This window comes from Papilio machaon, chromosome 20 (assembly GCF_912999745.1).
Source record: "Papilio machaon chromosome 20, ilPapMach1.1, whole genome shotgun sequence".
NCBI classification, from domain to species: domain Eukaryota; kingdom Metazoa; phylum Arthropoda; class Insecta; order Lepidoptera; family Papilionidae; genus Papilio; species Papilio machaon.
In genome coordinates, this window is record NC_060005.1 from 5,589,434 (window position 1) to 5,608,599 (window position 19,166).

General features: G+C 34.3%; 1 protein-coding gene across 2 annotated transcripts in view; it reads left to right on the top strand.

The window, feature by feature from the left end:
* The window catches only part of LOC106711547 (protein fem-1 homolog CG6966), a 58,260-nt gene that overhangs the window by 34,509 nt on the left and 4,585 nt on the right, over window positions 1-19,166 (top strand). Inside the window, exons 1-3 of one of the 2 annotated variants that reach the window (XM_045682774.1) lie at window positions 11,487-11,717; window positions 16,361-16,523; window positions 18,705-18,905. In XM_045682774.1, the coding sequence (XP_045538730.1) occupies window positions 11,613-11,717; window positions 16,361-16,523; window positions 18,705-18,905 (469 nt within the window). In that variant the 5' untranslated portion in view covers window positions 11,487-11,612. Of the gene's footprint in view, window positions 1-11,486; window positions 11,718-16,360; window positions 16,524-18,704; window positions 18,906-19,166 lie in introns of those variants that run through there. The other variant, XM_045682775.1, reaches the window with a different exon arrangement.

Consider the following 19,166-nt stretch of genomic DNA (forward strand, 5'->3'; position numbering starts at 1 on the left):
TACCAAAGATTTAAAAAATCATTATCATTCCGATGTGTAATTAATTTCTTTACTCATACTAAATATTACGCAAATGTTTTAATAATTGAAAAGCGTGCTTGGAAACAGGATTTTAAATATTAGCCAGTCATGGTATACTAGCTACTTGTCGAAAATTTATGTCACTTCTCCATGATTATAGTTTATAGGTGCTTGACCCATCCTTCACGTTTGTAAGCTGAAAATGAGTCATGTACATACGAACTTTTACGTATATTTCGTTTCAATTCAAACCCAGAAGAGTTTTACCATAGATACATTGCACATATATCGTTAATACTCGTAAATTAAAAAATATTTTCGTTTAGTAACATTTTTCCATATATCTGTATATTAGCTATCCTTATCTTCCGAAATCACTTAACTGCGTTTTAGATTTTTGAAAAGTGGAGTAAAAAAATACTCCATGTGTGGAATTTTTTTTTTTATGTTTGTGACATGACACCGGAGTAATTGAGATATTTTTAAAGAAACATATAAAAATTAAAATAACATTGAAATACGCTTCTTCTTGTACTTATTTTACTTAACTAACCGTCGGTTTCTGAAACCAAAACTGTATAAAACATATTTTTATCCACATCTTTATCTTTGACAAAACAGAGATAACAATATATTTTAAACGGGTTTTTTGGTATCAGGAACCCACTAGAAATGAACAACTAAAACAAAGGCATAAATTTCAAAGTTTTTAAACAGATAATGCCAAAACTTAAACAAGGGAACTTGATATAATATAAGTAAAATAAAATTTAAATACTAAAGAACTAATACTGTAGTAGTTACAAAGAAAAAACCTATAAAAATTCAAATTAATGATATGTTAAATAAAATTGATAATTGTAATTAATCATGTTTACATTTTGTTAAATAATTTATAAAATATGTTAACAAATTAAACATAATTTGATCGTTTAATTATAACAATGTTTATTTTGAAAGTGACAATGTAATTTCCCTTTAATTTACATACAAAGCAGTTTACTTGCCGGAACAATTAGATGCAGTCGAGCGTACTGTGAAAGTAGAAATTCATTACAAAATACTGAAGAAAGACCTGTCTATATAACGGTTGGTTTCCATTGCTTTAACTGATACAAAGACATAATATTGTCATCCCTATGCTTGTTGTTAAAACAAAGAGCACAATGTACAATACTTTTAGAAACGTCAGACAGTAATAGTGCATTCAAAATTATTCCTACTGGGTTTTTACTAGTGATGCAACGGATGTCTGTTTCCGTTTCCGCAAGTGCGGAAGTTCCGCATCCTTTTCAACATCCGTTTCTGTTTCTGTTTCCGCAACTTTTATAACGGAGATAAAACGGAACTTTACGACACCTGGGAGATCCAAATGCGCGGCGCGAGACGCGCAGTCCGCGCGCGGCCTTTCGGCACTTGTCACATTTGTTTGTTTACGTACTTTTTCGTGAATTTAAGCGCGTAATATTTTCTGCTGCTGTTTGAAACAATCAGTTTCTCTTGCTGGAGTTGACTGTCTAGTTGTTGTCCATATAAAATTTGACAACTGGCAAAATGTGACTATTTCATACTTACGAGTTATTAAATGTGCTTTTGAATAAGTGATAACCATGCAATATATCATCATCATTATTATTATCAGCTCACTATACATCCCCACTGAGGGGCTCGGAGCCTACCCCAAATTTGGGGTGATTAGGCCATAGTCAACCACACAGGCCCAGAGCGGGTTGACTTCACACATATCATTGAATTTTTCTCAAATATGTGCAGGCAGCATCACTATGTTTTCCTTCATCGTAAGAACGTCGGATAAATGTACATATCTAAATCGAAAAACACATTGGTACATGGCGGGATTCGAACCCAGGACCTGAAGTCAAGTGCCACGAACCACCGACGCCTAATAATTATATCTTTTTCTAATCTAGATTTGGTGTATTTGATACTTAGCACATTCACTGTTTACAAAATAAAAAAAGGTAACAGATGGGAGCCAAAACTTTTTATGGTGAATTTTTATTTAGTATCTGGGAATGTTTGAACATATAGATAAATTAATAATGTTATTATAATTATTTAAAAAAAAAACACATTTTTTGCATTTGAGCACTAGGATCATCATTTTGAGCACTAGGGATGGCAATGGTTTAGTTCACTAATATGTAGATATTTGTTCCACTATTGCATTTCTATGTACTAATATGTTACAAGATTTTGACAATGTCAAGTTTTTCATCAAATTCCAGAATATTGAGTAGAACATGTAAGGATACTAATCAAAACCAGCTTTTATCTTCTCGGTTCAAGATCTTGTAACATTTCATACACACCCACACATACACACATGTGTCATAGCATTGTCACTACATTATTCCCACAACAAGAAGAGCTGGACTACGAAATACCCGCAAACGCCGCCGAAGTCCCTGCAATCACGAACGAGGAATTCGTAGGCGCATACAACGCAATAAAGAATAAGAAGGCGCCGGGTATGGATCGCATCCCTAACGTAGCTCTGAAGGCGGCAATGAAGGGAGAGCAAAATGGGTTTCAGGAGGTATTTAACAGTGGTCAGCAGTGAATGTATTAATAAAAAAATATATTTGTTGTTTTTCAACACGAGTGGTTTGGCGAACATTAATTTTTAAATAGTGTAATTTTGCTTCCTGAAAATAAATTAAAAAAAAACACGTATTTTAACTTATTGAAGCACAGTAAAAATACATTCATTGAAGGCTAAAGCCGCGTTCACATTTGTCTGACGTGTTGTGTCGTGACGCTTTCTGTCGTGATGGCTACTGTTCACGACTATGTGACGCGTTATGACGCATTTTTAATCAGTTCCGTTATAGCTCTCGGAGAGTTTACACTCGATCAGCTCGTTGTCCATACCTTCTGACGCGTCACAACACGACACGTGCGCGTGCACACTAGTCCGACCCGCTGTGTCGTGTCGCTGCGCCGTCCCCCGCACCTCACCCAACTGACGCGGACCGGGATCGCTACTGACGCGACACGACACAAGCCATCACGACACACTGCGTCAGAGAAGTGTGCACGCAACCATATTAATTGTATGAGACCGATACCTTTCTGACGCATCACGACACAACACGTCAGGCAAATGTGAACGCGGCTTTAAAGGACACCGATATCCAATGCCTTAATAAATTAAAAACGAATACAAACTGATTTTCCAAAAAAAAATTTTTGTAAATATGTTTTTTTTATTATTTACACTTCTGTTTCCGCATCCGTTTCCGTTTCCGTTTCTGCTAAAATTTATTTTTGACATCTGTTTCCGTTTCTGGTTCCGGTAAGACACTTCCGTTGCATCACTAGTTTTTACCCAACTGTACTTCGACGTTGAAGTCTAGTAATGACCACTTCTGTAATCTATTTGTCTTTGTTTCTCTCATCTCTTTGTCATTTGTTTGCTTTTTCTATTATAAATGAATGAAATATTAAATACATCAATTAGTATAGTGCCATTGTTAAGTGTCGTCACTTTCTCGCATGAGTCGCCTTGCAGTAGAGAGTGTTTCGTATGTTCACGGCTAGTGTAACATGAGCTCTGTAACCCTCGGTCTCCAGAGATGCTAATTGCGGATATATTTATGTGCCAAGTCGCATAACTTCTGATTTTATTTCTACTACATTATTAGACTCTGTTTTCAAATGATGTATTACGTACTGTGATGGCAATTGTTTAATGATTACTTAAAGGTTTAAGCTTAGATTATTTTTTTAAGTAAACTTAGTTTAAATAAATCTGTTTGAAGTCGCTATGAAAACTAATCGCATGATTACATTAACCTTTACCTATTTACGTCACCAATGTAACTTCGTCATAGCAGACCAAGTTACATTGGTCATATACGGATTTAATTCAAGTTATACTGTTATTGATCTTAAGCATGCGTAGAAAGTACTTTGTAGGCGTACGGCTGTATTGAAACTGTGTGCCTACTGTGTCTACAGATTTTATAAATAACGGGTTTTGGAGTAAATATTGGAGTCTAGAGTTATCTTATTAATATTATAAATGCGATATTTTAGATGGATGGATGTTTGTTAGAAGGCGTCTCCGGAACGGCTCAGCGGATCTTAGAATACATAGGCTATTTATTAAGTTTTTTTCTTAAATTGCCGACAGGGTCGCGGGCGACAGCTAGTGAATATATACAAACTTTCTTAATAATTAATAATTTCGTCAAAACACACAACTCGTATATCTTCAGTTAGGAGAGTTACGTACATTTTAATTTAATCTGTCTTTAATTTCCAATAAGCTTCTTAAACGTAATTCGTTGCAATTCGGCCTCATTTAATCGATTCTAGTCTGGTAAAGCTATGTATAACAAATATATAATGTTAATAGAAAAAGAATTGGGAGTACTATTACGAAGTTATAAGTTACCTCACAAATCAGTTACGTCTTCGATCGCGACTACAATGCGAATCCGTTGATGCGTCGTGTCGTTGTCGTTACGTAACGCTTTACAAACCACGATTGATGTGTGGCCAAGTTTTTGTGTTGCACGTGTACAACTGTTGAGTGAGTGCATAACCGTCTAGCATCGGTATTAAATCAAAGTATAATTTATTGACTACTAGTAGGCATCTTTAGTTTTTCTTGCATATTATCTTACGAAAATAAAGTAAAAAAAAATGTAAATATTTTCATTATTAGTATAATATTGCTAATTTCTCGCGAAGTATTTCGTAGACTTTAATTGGTGAGAAAGTATTTCAAGTCTTTCATCTAGGGTTAGGTACTAACTCCTCGTTTCGTTTTATGAGTGTGCGAGCCGGAGACCTAATTTTCGTCCGCTTTCACTTCCCAACCTTTTCTTATAAGGAAAGGATGGGAAGGGAAAGTGGATTTGACGGAGAAGTGGACGCATAGGAAATGAAATATTCTCTTTCTGTGCACCTCCTCCGTTCCCTCCGGTCCCTTCGCTATTTAAGCGAATCCAGGTGGCTTGTCCGCTTGCCTGCTTAGCGTCAAATGATATTTTACAAAGATGGATAGGAAATAAACGTCCTCGACTGTACCTACTGTCGTAACATTTTGGAGAGTTCGCGAAAGTAGACCAAAGAAGTCGGCCACTGGGTGAGCAGAATTCGTGCCGACTTGCTGCGCGTTACCGTTACCTACATTGTTAATATATCTAATACTAAATACATGTTAATTATATGATTCAGACATATGTTCGTCACAATAGTCGTGAAAGTAAGAGTTAATTATCATTGTTTTGTAATATATTTTACATTTTGAATGTTGAAATTTATCAAATTATTTAAAATAATGAATAAAAATAGATTAAACATAACTTAAACTTTTACGTTTTTTATAAAAAAAAAAATCAGATGTTGAAAAACGCATACGTTTTAAACCGGTCGCGACATTTGTATTAAAACAGTTTGTCATTGTTTTTTAAAAAACAATCATAGAGATGACAATATTTTACACAAGTCGTAGTACTTGTAAACATTGGAAACCCACATTAAGTTTATCTTACCTCTAGAGTCTAGACTCGTTCTAATTGGATTTTGTGATAAATTTAGCTCAGCCGTGTCTAGGTCGGCGCTCTTTGATATTCAACTCTCGTTTCGTAAGTTTTATTTACGTATAAAACTTAATAAACCTTTTGCAACAATAATAAAAATTATTTTTTAAGACTTAAGACTAATGCATAATTTATAATTTTAAAGCTTAATTTCAATCCACACGTACAAAGCGGAGTTAAACTATTAGTCATTGATTTTGCTTTAATTGCCTAACTGATGGACAAATCCACTAACCTTAATAGAGGTATTAATACGTAATGTAAGTAGCGATAAAAAAAAACACTTAAGCACTTTTATCCGATGAAAGGATCGATACGACCGTAGTAGTAGTTTCACACGAGGGCAAGACAGTTAAGGAGAGCAGTGGGACACTGCAGTACTGTTGTTTAAACGCACACGCCGACACAGGACATTATTGTTTAGACAGTAAATACGGATCAAATAATAGCAGTACTGCAACGTTCTATTGCTTACGTGTTAAACTAGTATAAGGCTACTAATGCGGTAGAAACGTGTTTGCTTGTGATGCGGTAGTTTTATAGCACTGGAGCCTATCAATGTCATTGTGTTAAGGTTATAGCCGCTGCCTTGGAAGGTTAATGTATTAAGCCAAATACGAACTACGTCCAATAAAAGAAGTCCTTTAGATTGTGGGTACAAGTGAGAGATAATTGCTATTTATTACCGTGCCTTGCCATAAAAGACACATTTGTTTTCAAAGAGAGTGGTAAGAATTCAGTAACGTAAATAATCTGTACAACCCTATCTATTCGTGTGTTTAAAAATAAATTTAGGGGATATTGAGTTCTCCAATAAAAAAAATTAATAGAAGCATCACATTGCGCGAGCGCATGACATTTGTGTGATCAACCACACGTGTACATGCCCGCAAATGCGTCAGTTACCAATTGAATTTGTGCTGAAACTTTGGTAAGCCGCTTCGGAAGTTTCTTAACGCCTCTGTTAATTGGTTAATCTATGGCTCATTTTAATAACTGCAACAGCAGTAAACGCTTTCTCTGATGACAGTTATCACTTTAAATAATACTGATAAATTGCCACGAAATGTTTTGTCTTACTTACATTCGCTGTGATATTATAATTTTCTATGTTTTTAAAATCCTTCAAGTTATATAATGTAACTTAGCGCCTGTCAAATTTTGACTAGCCATAATTTTTAATAGAATTTTTGCAGATGAGGCTTAAATACTAATTTAACATTCATTTATAAGTAAAATATCGTCAAAAATGCCATAAGTAATAACTTTTAGCCATTAATGTTTTAATAGATTTCTTATGCTACACGTATTTTTAATTTTCTTTCGAAGTTTTCATATGATTAAGAGTTGATCCAATATCTGCCTGCCATTATGCCATGCCATTTACCTATTCCTAGTATTTTCTCGACTAATACACATTTATATAACAAACATTTGTTCAATTCACTTTCCCGCCTTTCCACTGAACAGGTTTAAGGGCGAATGTACGTTACGAAACGGTACTTTCGTTTCAGTCTAGAATATTTCCTGGTTTCTGTAACGGCAGGTCTGATTGTCGTAATACAGTAATATTGTTACATTTGATACGCGAACGCACTGTGAAAGTACGAAACATATGAGTACAATCTCCGTTAATTTCGTATTTAAATCCTGAGGGAGAAAGTCGATTTATTTTTATTGATTTGCAGTGTACAGAAGTAGATTAGTTCACATAATCTAATCTTAACTAACAATTAAAAGTTTTAACTAACAATTTTTTTTTTTATTGAAACAATTTAAACTGTACAGTTTCTGTAAGAAGTCAATTTTTAAGATCCCTCCCAGTGGTTCTGTTAAATGATTGAGATGTTTGACCATGAGTATGATCAGCGCGGATTTCAAGACAAACACCATAAGTTTATCTCGCACACATAAGCTACCTTATAGTAAAAGTGCCGTCAAAATCGGTCCGACCGTTGGGAGATTACCCGAAGGAAACGCGGATTTGCTGTTAAACAGGCAGACAAAATATTTAAATAAAAAAATTGTGTTTTCATTTTGAGCAACGTAAATTCATCACGTTGGCGAAATATTTCTTTCCATGTTACATAGTCATCAGTTAAATACCTCGATGTCCTTCGAGGTGCAATTTCCATTATTTGCTTAATGTCATTTACTTGACTTCCTGATACGACCGATATCTTTCTCTTTTACTAAGAACGTTTAAACGATTTTCTTGACCTTCCTCTTTTATTTTCCCATCTCTTGTTGTACTTATAATAACGTCGTGTCGTATGGCCCAACATTTTGCGTTACTTTCTTTCTTCCTTTCATCTTCTTCAGACTTGACTTATAACTATATATTACTTTATTATATTTAATTTGATTTGTGACTTACATCCAATCAATCTTTTCCACTCTTTATACAAGATATTTTTTTTTCTTTATAACCTTCACAATTTAGCATACTATTATACAGTAGACAATAAACAGATTAGGATGATTACACCATAAGTAATAAATTTAAATGTCACCAGACAGTAATTAAAAATTGTCTATCATTTTAAAATATATTTTAATATCGATCGGAACATAGATTGCTTCACGATGCAGACGTTGGAAAGGCAAATGCTTAATTGCATAATTCCTTGTGTAACCGTACAGTGAAAGAACTGTTGTCCCACCACCAAGCAACGCGGCAAGCCACATCAGTCTGCCTTTAGCGTTACTACGAACTTGTCGTACCTCGCAGTCGTACCAAACGGTATCTTGTCTTGTGTGTTTGTGTGTGTCCTTCGGGAACTTCCGAGCTAGCCATTCTAAGCGACCGTGTATACCCCGCGATGTTTTTGACCAGATGTAGTTAGAAATGTGCTTGTTTCACAGTCCACTGGATTAGAAAGCATGTCGGCCAGTTTTGTTTATTTACGTACTTCCCAAGTTGCGTTATAAATGCCTTAGTTTAGTTTTATTTTATATTATTAATTTGAGATGGATTGATTTGGTTATAATCTTAATAGTTAAAATTTATGGAGTAATTTGCTTTGTTCAGAATAAGAGGTAATTAACATATTTTTTTCTAAGAATCTGTCATTGAGGTGTAAGATGACAGGAAGATGTTTAAATCGATTGACATATGTTTAAGAAATAATCTAGATGATAAGATGCATTATTAATTAGAATGCATATGGAGCTTTATATTCGAATTGCGACTAAACATTATGACAACTAAATAACAAAAAAATGTATATGTAAACCTTTATCATTATCAAACAAATATTTTGGCATTAAATTTTTCTTTTAAATTAATTCCAAAATAGTGATTAGAAAAAACATTAACATTTCTGCATCTATATGCCGTTTTGGGGGGTTACCCGGAACATACACTGATTTTAGGACAGACAAGAATTTTAAAAATTGTTTTTCCGTTATCCGCAACACAAATACATAATGTGTACGAAATGTTATTTTATTTTGGATATAACGTACAGAGATTACAATTACATTAGAATTAATAGACGTGTGATTTAATACAATTTGCACATTTTATTTTTATAGTTATTCGTTGAATATTTCTAAATTAAAAGCGATTAAGAGTTTGGAAGGTCGTACAGTTTTAGTTATGTTGGCTACATTGAAAAAAATCTGATTTGCATTATTTTAATGCAGGGTAAACTAAAATAAAAATGCTTCGGAAAAAAATATTATTTTTATTAATTCTTATTATGTTATACTTTTTTTAAGTGGAATAAAACGTGACCATTTAAATAATTTAAACGCTTCGGTGATCACCAAACTAAATCACGTGCTAAACTCGCGATTCGTTTGCGATGTTGTGTTCCAAATCATGACCCCAATCTTTGTAAAAAAAATTACCACTGACTTTTTACTCTGTATTTTGGATTTTTTTTTTATATCATGAGGTGGCAAACGACCAAGCGGTCACCTGAATCCGTCGAAATAGCGAAGCGACCGCTGCCCATAGACATCCGTAATTGCAGATGCGTTGCCTACCTTTAGTCGACGGAGGAGGGAATGCACAGAAAGAGGATATATCCTTTTCCTATGCGTCCGCTCCTCCGTCAAATTCCAATATACGTGCGGAAACTTTTTATACATTATAGTATAAAATTTGCAATTCAACAACAACAACAACATAACTCACGCTCGTAAATAAGAGTAGGCAGAGACCGCGGATCTCCATTTAGCGCGGTCCACACACATCTCTCTCGCTTTTACACTCATACATATACGCATACATGGTGATCAAGTGTTTTTAATACCGCCCTTCTTTGGTATTTCTAATATGCAATTCCTATAGTTTATTTTACTTTATCTCAGAATATCAACAAAGTTGTATAGTAGTTCCTTTTTAAAAACGTAATAAATGTATTTTTATGGCCGCTTTCTGTATTGGTCACGTTTGTTTACAAACTTTTCGTTTTTGAAGAAACCGTAGATAGGTTTTTCTATTGATTGTAATGATTGGTTCAGTACAATACAATTTTATAAAATATAGAAATATATGCATGTTAAATATAAATAATGTATTATTTTTCCATTGCTTATAATCGATAATAGTCGGTTTCCTGTTTCTGCTCCTTTTGAAATGTCAATGGTGACGTCACCACTTTTATAAAAGCACTAGCTGTCGCCCGAGACTTCGTCTGCGCAGAATTAAAAAAAAAACGTTATTAGTAGCCAATGTGTTCTTGCAGACTATGCTCTACATCTATGCCAAATTTCATTGAGATCAGTTGAGCCGTTTTAGAGATAACTTTTAATAAACATCCATCCATGTAAACATTCGGACTTATAATATTACTAAGATTGCGTATTTTATAGTCTGTTACAACAATAACATGATAGAAAATAAAAATCTTGATACAGGATTTATGTAATTTGCCTTAGATCCTTAAGAGATGTTTAACATTGAATTTTGAGGTCTCTTTCATTGTGACTTTGATATTGTAAAATGGACTCTATTGATCTAATACTTAGATACAATATTTGATTAAGCGAACCAAATGTGACCAAATATAGGAATTAGATATGTTTGAATGTCGAAACATGTCAAACATTGTGTTGGCAAATATTTGGCTATACTAATCGTGTCTGACCGCAAATGTGGCCTTTGTAGTGTTGACGATAGCTCGATTATGAATTTTATAAATCAAAACATAGGACAAAAAATATCGGTGTCGTTGGTTATTTTGTAAAGTATTCTTTTATTTTGATTTTGAATTTCACGTTGACAATGACTCATTGCTATTAAAGTAAGGTTTACTATGGACTGTTTCGAAGCAGTAATATTTAACTGCTCATTCATAAATACATTGATGTATGAATGTGTAAGAAGTTAGTTTTAATGTGTATTGTTGCCGTAAATATCATTAAATCAAGTGTACGAACTGTTCTTCTTCATGCTCTTTATTACTGAAGGTCGTGCTCATCTTGAAGTTAATTCACCAATGTGTCGTTCACTCCACCACTGATGAAGGGCCCCCGATGGGCTGGAAACAAGACATACATAATTTTTAAGGAATGTCGCTCGTTAGTTTAATCGATTTATAGCTATTTAATGTCATACAAACTCTTAGAACATTCTACTCGATTCATCATTATCGAGAAATACATATTGCCACGTAAACATCACTAAGTGCGTCACGCTGGGTATTTTCCAAATTAAATCGTATTAGCGCCTTATAAATCTCGTAATCCGTCTCAACTAATAAACACACCTGTAAACATACTATCTCAAACACGTGCATTGAACTGAACGCATTTTATTTTTTCAAATCAAGTTAGCTGTAGCTCGTTGCTTGCAAACATAACTGGCTGCAACGCACAAAAATTAGATTGTTTTTTTTCCTCAGAGGTCTCGCCACTTCTCCATTTAAAACTATAATCGTCTAAATAATCGATTTATTTGATCCGAATTTTAATTTATTTATTTAGAAAAAGAAAATATCAAGGTTTTTATTAGTGTAGTGATGATAATTCAGTGGAATGTGTAAGTGATATAAGTCTACTGCGATGTGGGATTTGATGCCGGTCAGGTGTCGATGGATCGAAACATTGAGGAAGTGTGGAAAGACACTGCTGCGTCGTCAACGGAGGCTACTTAGGCGTATCAAAAAGGTAATCATACATAGAAATGTTGTCATGGCATACAGTCTTCAGTTTAGTTTATCTTGAAATGTTTAGTGACTATTCATAATGGAACAAGGATAATAGATATCCCTTAAACGGATATATTAAGGTGTGGTTTCTTTTCTCGTTTGCTGCGTCCAGTGAAATCGGATGTTTAGTGTTACAGATATTAAAATGTCGCTCATAAGTTATAACATTAGTTGCTTATGTAATAGCGAAGGCTAATAACCCGCCTTGATCTGATGTTTCGCAATCGAGTGACGGTAAATATGCGAAACATAATTAGATCTGCAACGGTAGACTTTTTTGTACTTTGCAATTACAAATTAATATTTAGTAAATTATCAAGTGCTTAGTTTGAAAATAGGAAAGAAAGAAAATATTAATTGAAACATAATGCTAAGCAGTATTATAAGATTTAATCTTTATGGTGGCTCGTAGTTAGTTGCGAGCGTGCTGTAGGTTGTAGCTGTAGGCATGTTTCTATGATAGATGCACCGACTGCACCCCTATTTCTCTACTTAGGTATAAAGTTCTGGAGTTACGGGGTAAACAAACATTCACATTTTTTTATATTAGATATTATATTCTAAGTCATTTTCTTTAAAATAAAATTAACTAAAATCTAATCATATATTTTAAATGTAAGTTGGCCCTGTGATTCGAACGTACGACCTTATTATTCGAATATTTCATTTTATTGGTGTTTAATTAATTTTTACATTATATTATATAAAATTTATGTATAATAGATCCTGTTGGGTTTGCAAATAGTATAATAAAATTGTGTAAAACGACCTTAGTTAATTAGTGGTTTAGTTATCGGCATTGAACCTGGGGCAGGGTTTCGAGTCATTGCTCCAGTAACAATGCTTATTGTGAAAGCGCTTGAATTAACTCGTTATATTGATACCCTCATTGTCTCTGAAGTGCGCATTACTCTCGGAAACTTGGTAAGTGGTAGTATAACTTTTTGGGAATACGGTACGTACGGTTTATGTTTGCTTTTTTATGTTTATGATTTTTACATGCCAGATTTTTTGTCTTTAATATTTATATCAAATTTCACAATTTCTTTTTATAGTTTTTAGTAATTTTGTTGACTTTATTATTTAGGAATGAATATATCAATACATAGTATAAAACAAAGTCGCTTTCGCTGTATGTCCGTATGTATGCTTAGATCTTTAAAACTACGCAACGGATTTTGACGCGGTTTTTTTTAATAGATAGAGTGATTCTTAAGGAAGGTTTGTATGTATAATAAATGCATAATATAGTAGAGAAACACTGATAAATTTAAAGTTTTCTAATGTGATGTCGTAAATAAGCACGTTTTTTTGCGCTTATATTGCAAACGCTGGCTGAACCCTACGAGATAGACCAAAATAATGTACTACAGTATTGTTCACCTTAAAAAGTTCAACAAAAAAGTCCGCGATGGTATATGTCTATCTCTTAGGGATAACCCAGCATAACCATTTTTATTCTTTTACGAAGTGATTTTAAACAATACAGCATTAATCCTTATCCATTTAAGTACCTTAAATAAATTGTGCATTTATTCTGTAGTAGGTATATTTTGCATTGCACCCGTGCGAAGCCGGGGCGGGTCGCTAGTCTAATATATAAAATTCTCGTGTCACAGTTTTCGTTCCCGTACTCCTCCGAAACGGCTTGACCGATTCTCATGAAATTTTGTGAGCATATTCAGTAGGTCTGAGAATCGGCCAACATCTATTTTTCATTTTTTTTAACTGCGCGCGGACGGAGTCGCGGGCGACAGCCAGTATCTTATATATAAAACTCTCGTATAACAATGTTACCATACTCCTCCGAAACGGCTTGACGGATTTTTATTAAATTTTATATACATATTCAGTAGGTCTGAGAATCGGCTTCTATCTATTTTTCATACCCCTAAGTGATAAGAGTTATCCACCCCTGACATTTTTTTAAATTTTTCGGACATTATTTAATATAGTAGATAAAGTTTATAGCAAAACAGCGATTGCCGGGTTTTATAAGACGCAGGAAATATTTAATAACGGATAATCTAATCTAATCATGGATTTCTAAGACCAAAATCTCTTTATAGAACATATTGTCATCCCTGTCATTATCTTTGTAAAACTTTGTTTTCATTTCTAAAAGTGTTGTGCTATCTATTTGTTATAACAATAGTTCTTGTAGACGATCAACAGTTGCCTTCTGCACAATAACTCGGTACGTGATGAACTTTTGAAGTTGTATGATGTCTCAGCAATGTACAATTTCACCTTGTAATTACAATTAATTTCATTTAAACATTTACCGGCAGTTAAACGGTTAAACGTGACTAAATGTGCAGTAAACTACAATTATACGTATTATAAGTGCGCCTTGTAAAGAAAGACACGGAAATTGTAGTTTGATTGCTGGAAAGTGTTGTTTTTCTGATATATGGTATTTATCATCGTTTAAAGTCTTCTCTCTTATGGAATTTAACGTAATTTTTTTTCATGATCTTTTAGAGATTCTTTGTCTGTTATAGATTATTTTAAGTTAGCTGTCGCCCGCGACTCAGTATGCGCGGTATTAAAAATAATCTTTATAAGTAGCCTATGTGTTCTTTCAGACTATGTTCTACATCTGTACCAAATTTCATTTAAACCCGTTCAGCCGTTCTCGAGATACCTTCAAACAAACATCCATTCATCCATCCCATCTATCTAAACATTCGCATTTATAATATTAGTAAGATTATTGTTGATATGTTTGGGACATTAACAGGTTTAGTCGTAGAGTTTATTTGATTATATAAAGGTGTTACATAGAGGAAGTAATTATGTAAAGTGATGGCGTCAAAGGTTGCATTGGACGTACAACTTTCTAAATGCACGCCGCATCAAGAGTTAACACAAATGATATTTGTTCCCTTGTACAAACGAATCAACTTTGTTGTGGCGTCCGTTCTTAGAGTTTACAATATTGTTGTCTTTCTTTTTTTTTTCAAATAGAATGAAAGACTATATGCACATGGTAACTTAAGAACTACACGAGCTTACATTAATGATGGGAGTACATCAGATAATATATTTTAGATACGCTTTTTGTGACAACCCTATCAGTCATTGATTAAATTCTTGAATCACAGGGTTGTTGCAATTTTTCGAAGTAACAGAAGTGATGATAGCAACCGTGTCGTTTGCCAAGCGAAGAAATGCTGAGCAAAGAAGCCGTTTTATATATTATTTTCTACGCATGTAATCTTATATTTATCATTCATAGTGCTTCTTGGTATTTATATTATAACTAGCTGTGGCTCGCGATTCGGTCCGCGCGGAATTAAAAACTTAATTAGTACCATATGAGTTCTTCCAGACTATGTTCTATAGGTATATTCTTGCAAAATTTCATCCAGATTCGTTGAACCGTTCTGGAGATATTACATTCCTCATAAACATTCATCCATCCATCCAAATATTCGCATTTATGATATTGATAATATTTTATGACATAATTTTAAACCCTTTGATGTTGGTTATTTTTTTTATGTTAAAACTCTTGCTAAAAACTATGGTTACTGCATCGATAGTCTTTTTTATTTCCCTTTTTTATTTTATTAAGACATTGGTGACCTACAGACCTCAACAAATCGTTCCACAGACCTCAACATTATGTAAGACATATGTCTGCGCAAAGAAACGCAAAAAAAACAAGCATCGGTCAAATTATGTAATTCGTTTTGGTGTAACAGTGAAAGGTTAACAAACTGTTGGTTAATAAAAATTACTAATGTATTTTTTTCGATGTTTCTTATGATTTCGGATGACGGTAAAAAATTATCTGTAGTTTTGCAAAGATTACGTATAATGACTTTGTTATTAGCTTGAAGGAATGTTTGGCCTTGTAAATAAATTAGAATGAAATGTACAGATTACATATTGCTAGACGGAATGGGGTAGGATTATTTCCACTATTTAATCTTTAGTAATCATTTACTTAGAAGTTAATTGGGAAATCATAAGGAAAACACCGATCCAAGGGAGATAGGATTTTGTTACCTTTGTTTTTATAATAATCTTTATCTAAAATTAGTTCATATATATTTTGTATCGACATGTGCACTAAGCAAAAGTGAAACCCCAAGCGGCGTAACAGCACCGGTTAGGCAACAAGTCGGTACCGCGCGGCAATGTATTGCGACACTGTAAAACGCCTGCAGTATTGTTCATACGATACCCGTCTGTTTTTGACAAAAAAATAGATACAAGGTTAGATTTTAGAAAGCTAGTATGATCTTGTCTGATGAGGTTGAAAAAAATCACCATATAGAAACTGATGCATCTGTATGCTTGGTCCTTTATCCATGCAGATGATAAAAATGATGGTTTAAAAAGACTCTTTTAAATCTGAGGAGCTTCCGTTCCTATCAGATATCCTCTCTTACTGTTGACGGCCACCGTGAGGTTTTGTTCGTTGCAAGCCCGACTTAAAGTATATCTTAAGCTAAGGGATATAGTTATGCTTTCGGCATACTTCAAGTTAAAAAAGCCCAAGGAATAAAAGGCCTACGATTGTAACAGTTATAATCTTATGTGTTGGCTGATTATAATGATTATTAACATGTTCTAATTTCCTTGTTCCAGGTTTACCTGCACAGTTGGCAATCAGCGAGCGAGCTAAATATGCTCGTTGGCGCCAAGGTTGGCGGCGCCACGCCTCTCGTCATCGCCTGCAGGAACGGACACTACGACGTCGCAGAGTACCTCATAGAGAGATGTAAAGCGGACATAGAGCAGCCCGGTTCAGGTAATATTACAGATATATATATATATAGTGGAATAAGACTAAAGGTCATGCCTCATTAGACTCTGGTAGCGCTTCGCGGCTACCGAACGATGGAAATACGTTGACGATGAGTGAATGCCCCACGATAAGTCGAATGAACAATAAGCTTTATAGTCGAAAATTTACATGGTTATTAGAGAGAAAAATTTGCCTAAATAATTAGACGTTTATAAAAGTTGACGTTTTTTTAGTTCGCCTCATAAATTTTCTTATAAGTATTTTTAGTTTTCTTTTTCACCTGATCAATCGAGACGAGTCTTATTACATTGGTTTATAATAATTAAATGCATGTGAATTAGTTGAACCACACCATTGAATGGCCGAGATTATACTTCACATATTTTTTATGCCAATCACTGTAGGCAGAGATCGTCAACGTAATTAATTCTAATTATAGAGAAACAACTGTTGTTGACAAGCTTAAGTCGACTCCTCACGCTTGGCAAACAATGCCAAACAGCAAATACCAAACGAGAAACATGAATGAGTGGATTGGTGTTTGCCTGTTTTTGTTTGGTGTTCGCTGTTTGAGCCAGTGATCGGCGTCGGTTTCGGTTTTTCTACCAAATCAAAGGATTTTGAATAATGATCTTGCCAATCTAGAATAAACTAGCATGTTATCCAAGTGTGAATGGGTGTTGGATATTTGTGATCGGCTTTCGGCACGTGTTTGGTAATTGTAGCTGTTTGTAGCAAACTCCAAGCGTGAGTAGCTGGCTTTATGTTGATATCGAACAATAGATGTACCGTGGAGACGATTGGCAATTGTTTTAAAGTTAAACAGTTGAAGTAATTTGTGCAGTGGAATTCCCATCTAATGATGTAGTACATCTCAGTGCGAAGTAGGACTTGTACTCAAATATTGCAAGGATATTCGTATTTTTGTGTTGAAAACTTTGTATTTAAATGTCGACTGCCTACATTTTTATTCATTTACGTGTGTGTTTCAATTCGATAGTCCAGGCATATCGTTCTCATCACAGTAAACTCTAGAACACATTTTTAAATTTAAGCAAATTTCTCGCAATGATCTACTTGACCAATCTAAAACTTATATTTAAAAAAATCTTTAATCAAAATAATAATCAAAAATCGTTACGTTTTTTCATATTACCAAAAATGTAAATATTAAATGTTAATTTACTTCACGCTTTCGCCGATGTAGTGCTCTAAAATTGATGATATGTTTTTGCGTCGCCGCTAAATTTATCTCGGTCAAGACGTAATTTTATTACGGATAATGTTTTATCGACTCAGTGCGTAATGCTTGGAGAAAATGCCTTTTCAGTTTGTTTTTTCTTAATTTAAGTAATGGTAAAATAGCAAAACATGATTATCACATTATCCAAATGAAGGCATAAATATGTTTCACATTGGATTCACTGCACGTTTTAAATCCCGTAAATTTTGATAAGGCTCCGGTTATAATTTTTTTTCTTCATGTAGTTTAGCAATTCAATATTATTGTCACAATGTAGCATATTGCTAACCCTCTAATTCTCTTTTTAAAAAAGAAAGGGATAACAACATTTTATATACGCGTATTTCGATTCTTGATACCCAATGTAATAAACGGATAACTCGACCTTGATTCATTTCTTTCTCCCCAGTTCTAGAACATTCTAGGAATATTTTTATGAACGATTCTAGAGAACATGAAAGTATTTGTAATTACCGTATGTGTTTACGAGTGTGTATATTTTTGTCGACGTTACCATTTCAGAAAGGTGTTAAATGGATAAGTGCCAAATTGACGCAACAGGAACTAACAATTGTAACTGCGAATTATACTTATAAATAGCATTGCCAGGCATCCGGATAAAGCCGGACATAGGTAGGCTTTTTGATTGCGTCTCCGGCCAAAATTAAACGGTGTCCGAGTTGTCCGACTTTTGTTAGGCTTTTAACATTTCCTAAACGAGAGTGTCCCTATTGAGACAAAATCCTAAAGAATATAGGGTGTCCGACCTTTCTACCCAAATGTCCGGCCAAACTGGCTGGTCTGTCCGATTAATAGGTTTGGCGACCTGGCAACCCTACTTATAAATAATTTAAATAAAAAATGAAAAATTCATTAACGCAAGTTAAATAAGATTAATATCTACATCAGAACTTATGAGATTTCATTTTTTTGTTTTGTAGTGACATTTGATGGCGAGACGATAGAGGGCGCGCCACCGCTGTGGTGTGCGGCAGCGGCCGGCCACATGCCGCTGGTGCGATTGCTGGTGCGCGCCGGGGCCAATGTCAATTCCACAACGCGCACACACAGCACGCCCCTACGAGCAGCATGTTTTGATGGTCATTATGACATCGTCAAGTTCCTAGTGGAGAATGGTGCTGGTTAGTACTACTTTTAAATGTTGATTGAATTGTAAACTGCTAGCCTAGATACCTGACGTAAGTAATTTTTTGACTTGTCAACAACACAAGAGATCCGAAGTAGTGCCAACCATTGATGTTACTTGTGATGTCTTGATTGAAGTACCACGATTTCACAAAATATGTATCAATAATCGCACAAAAACATTACGATTGAAATTCTAGAAATCATAGAATTCACGATGGTAAGTAAACATGTGCACTCATACAAAAACAATCTAG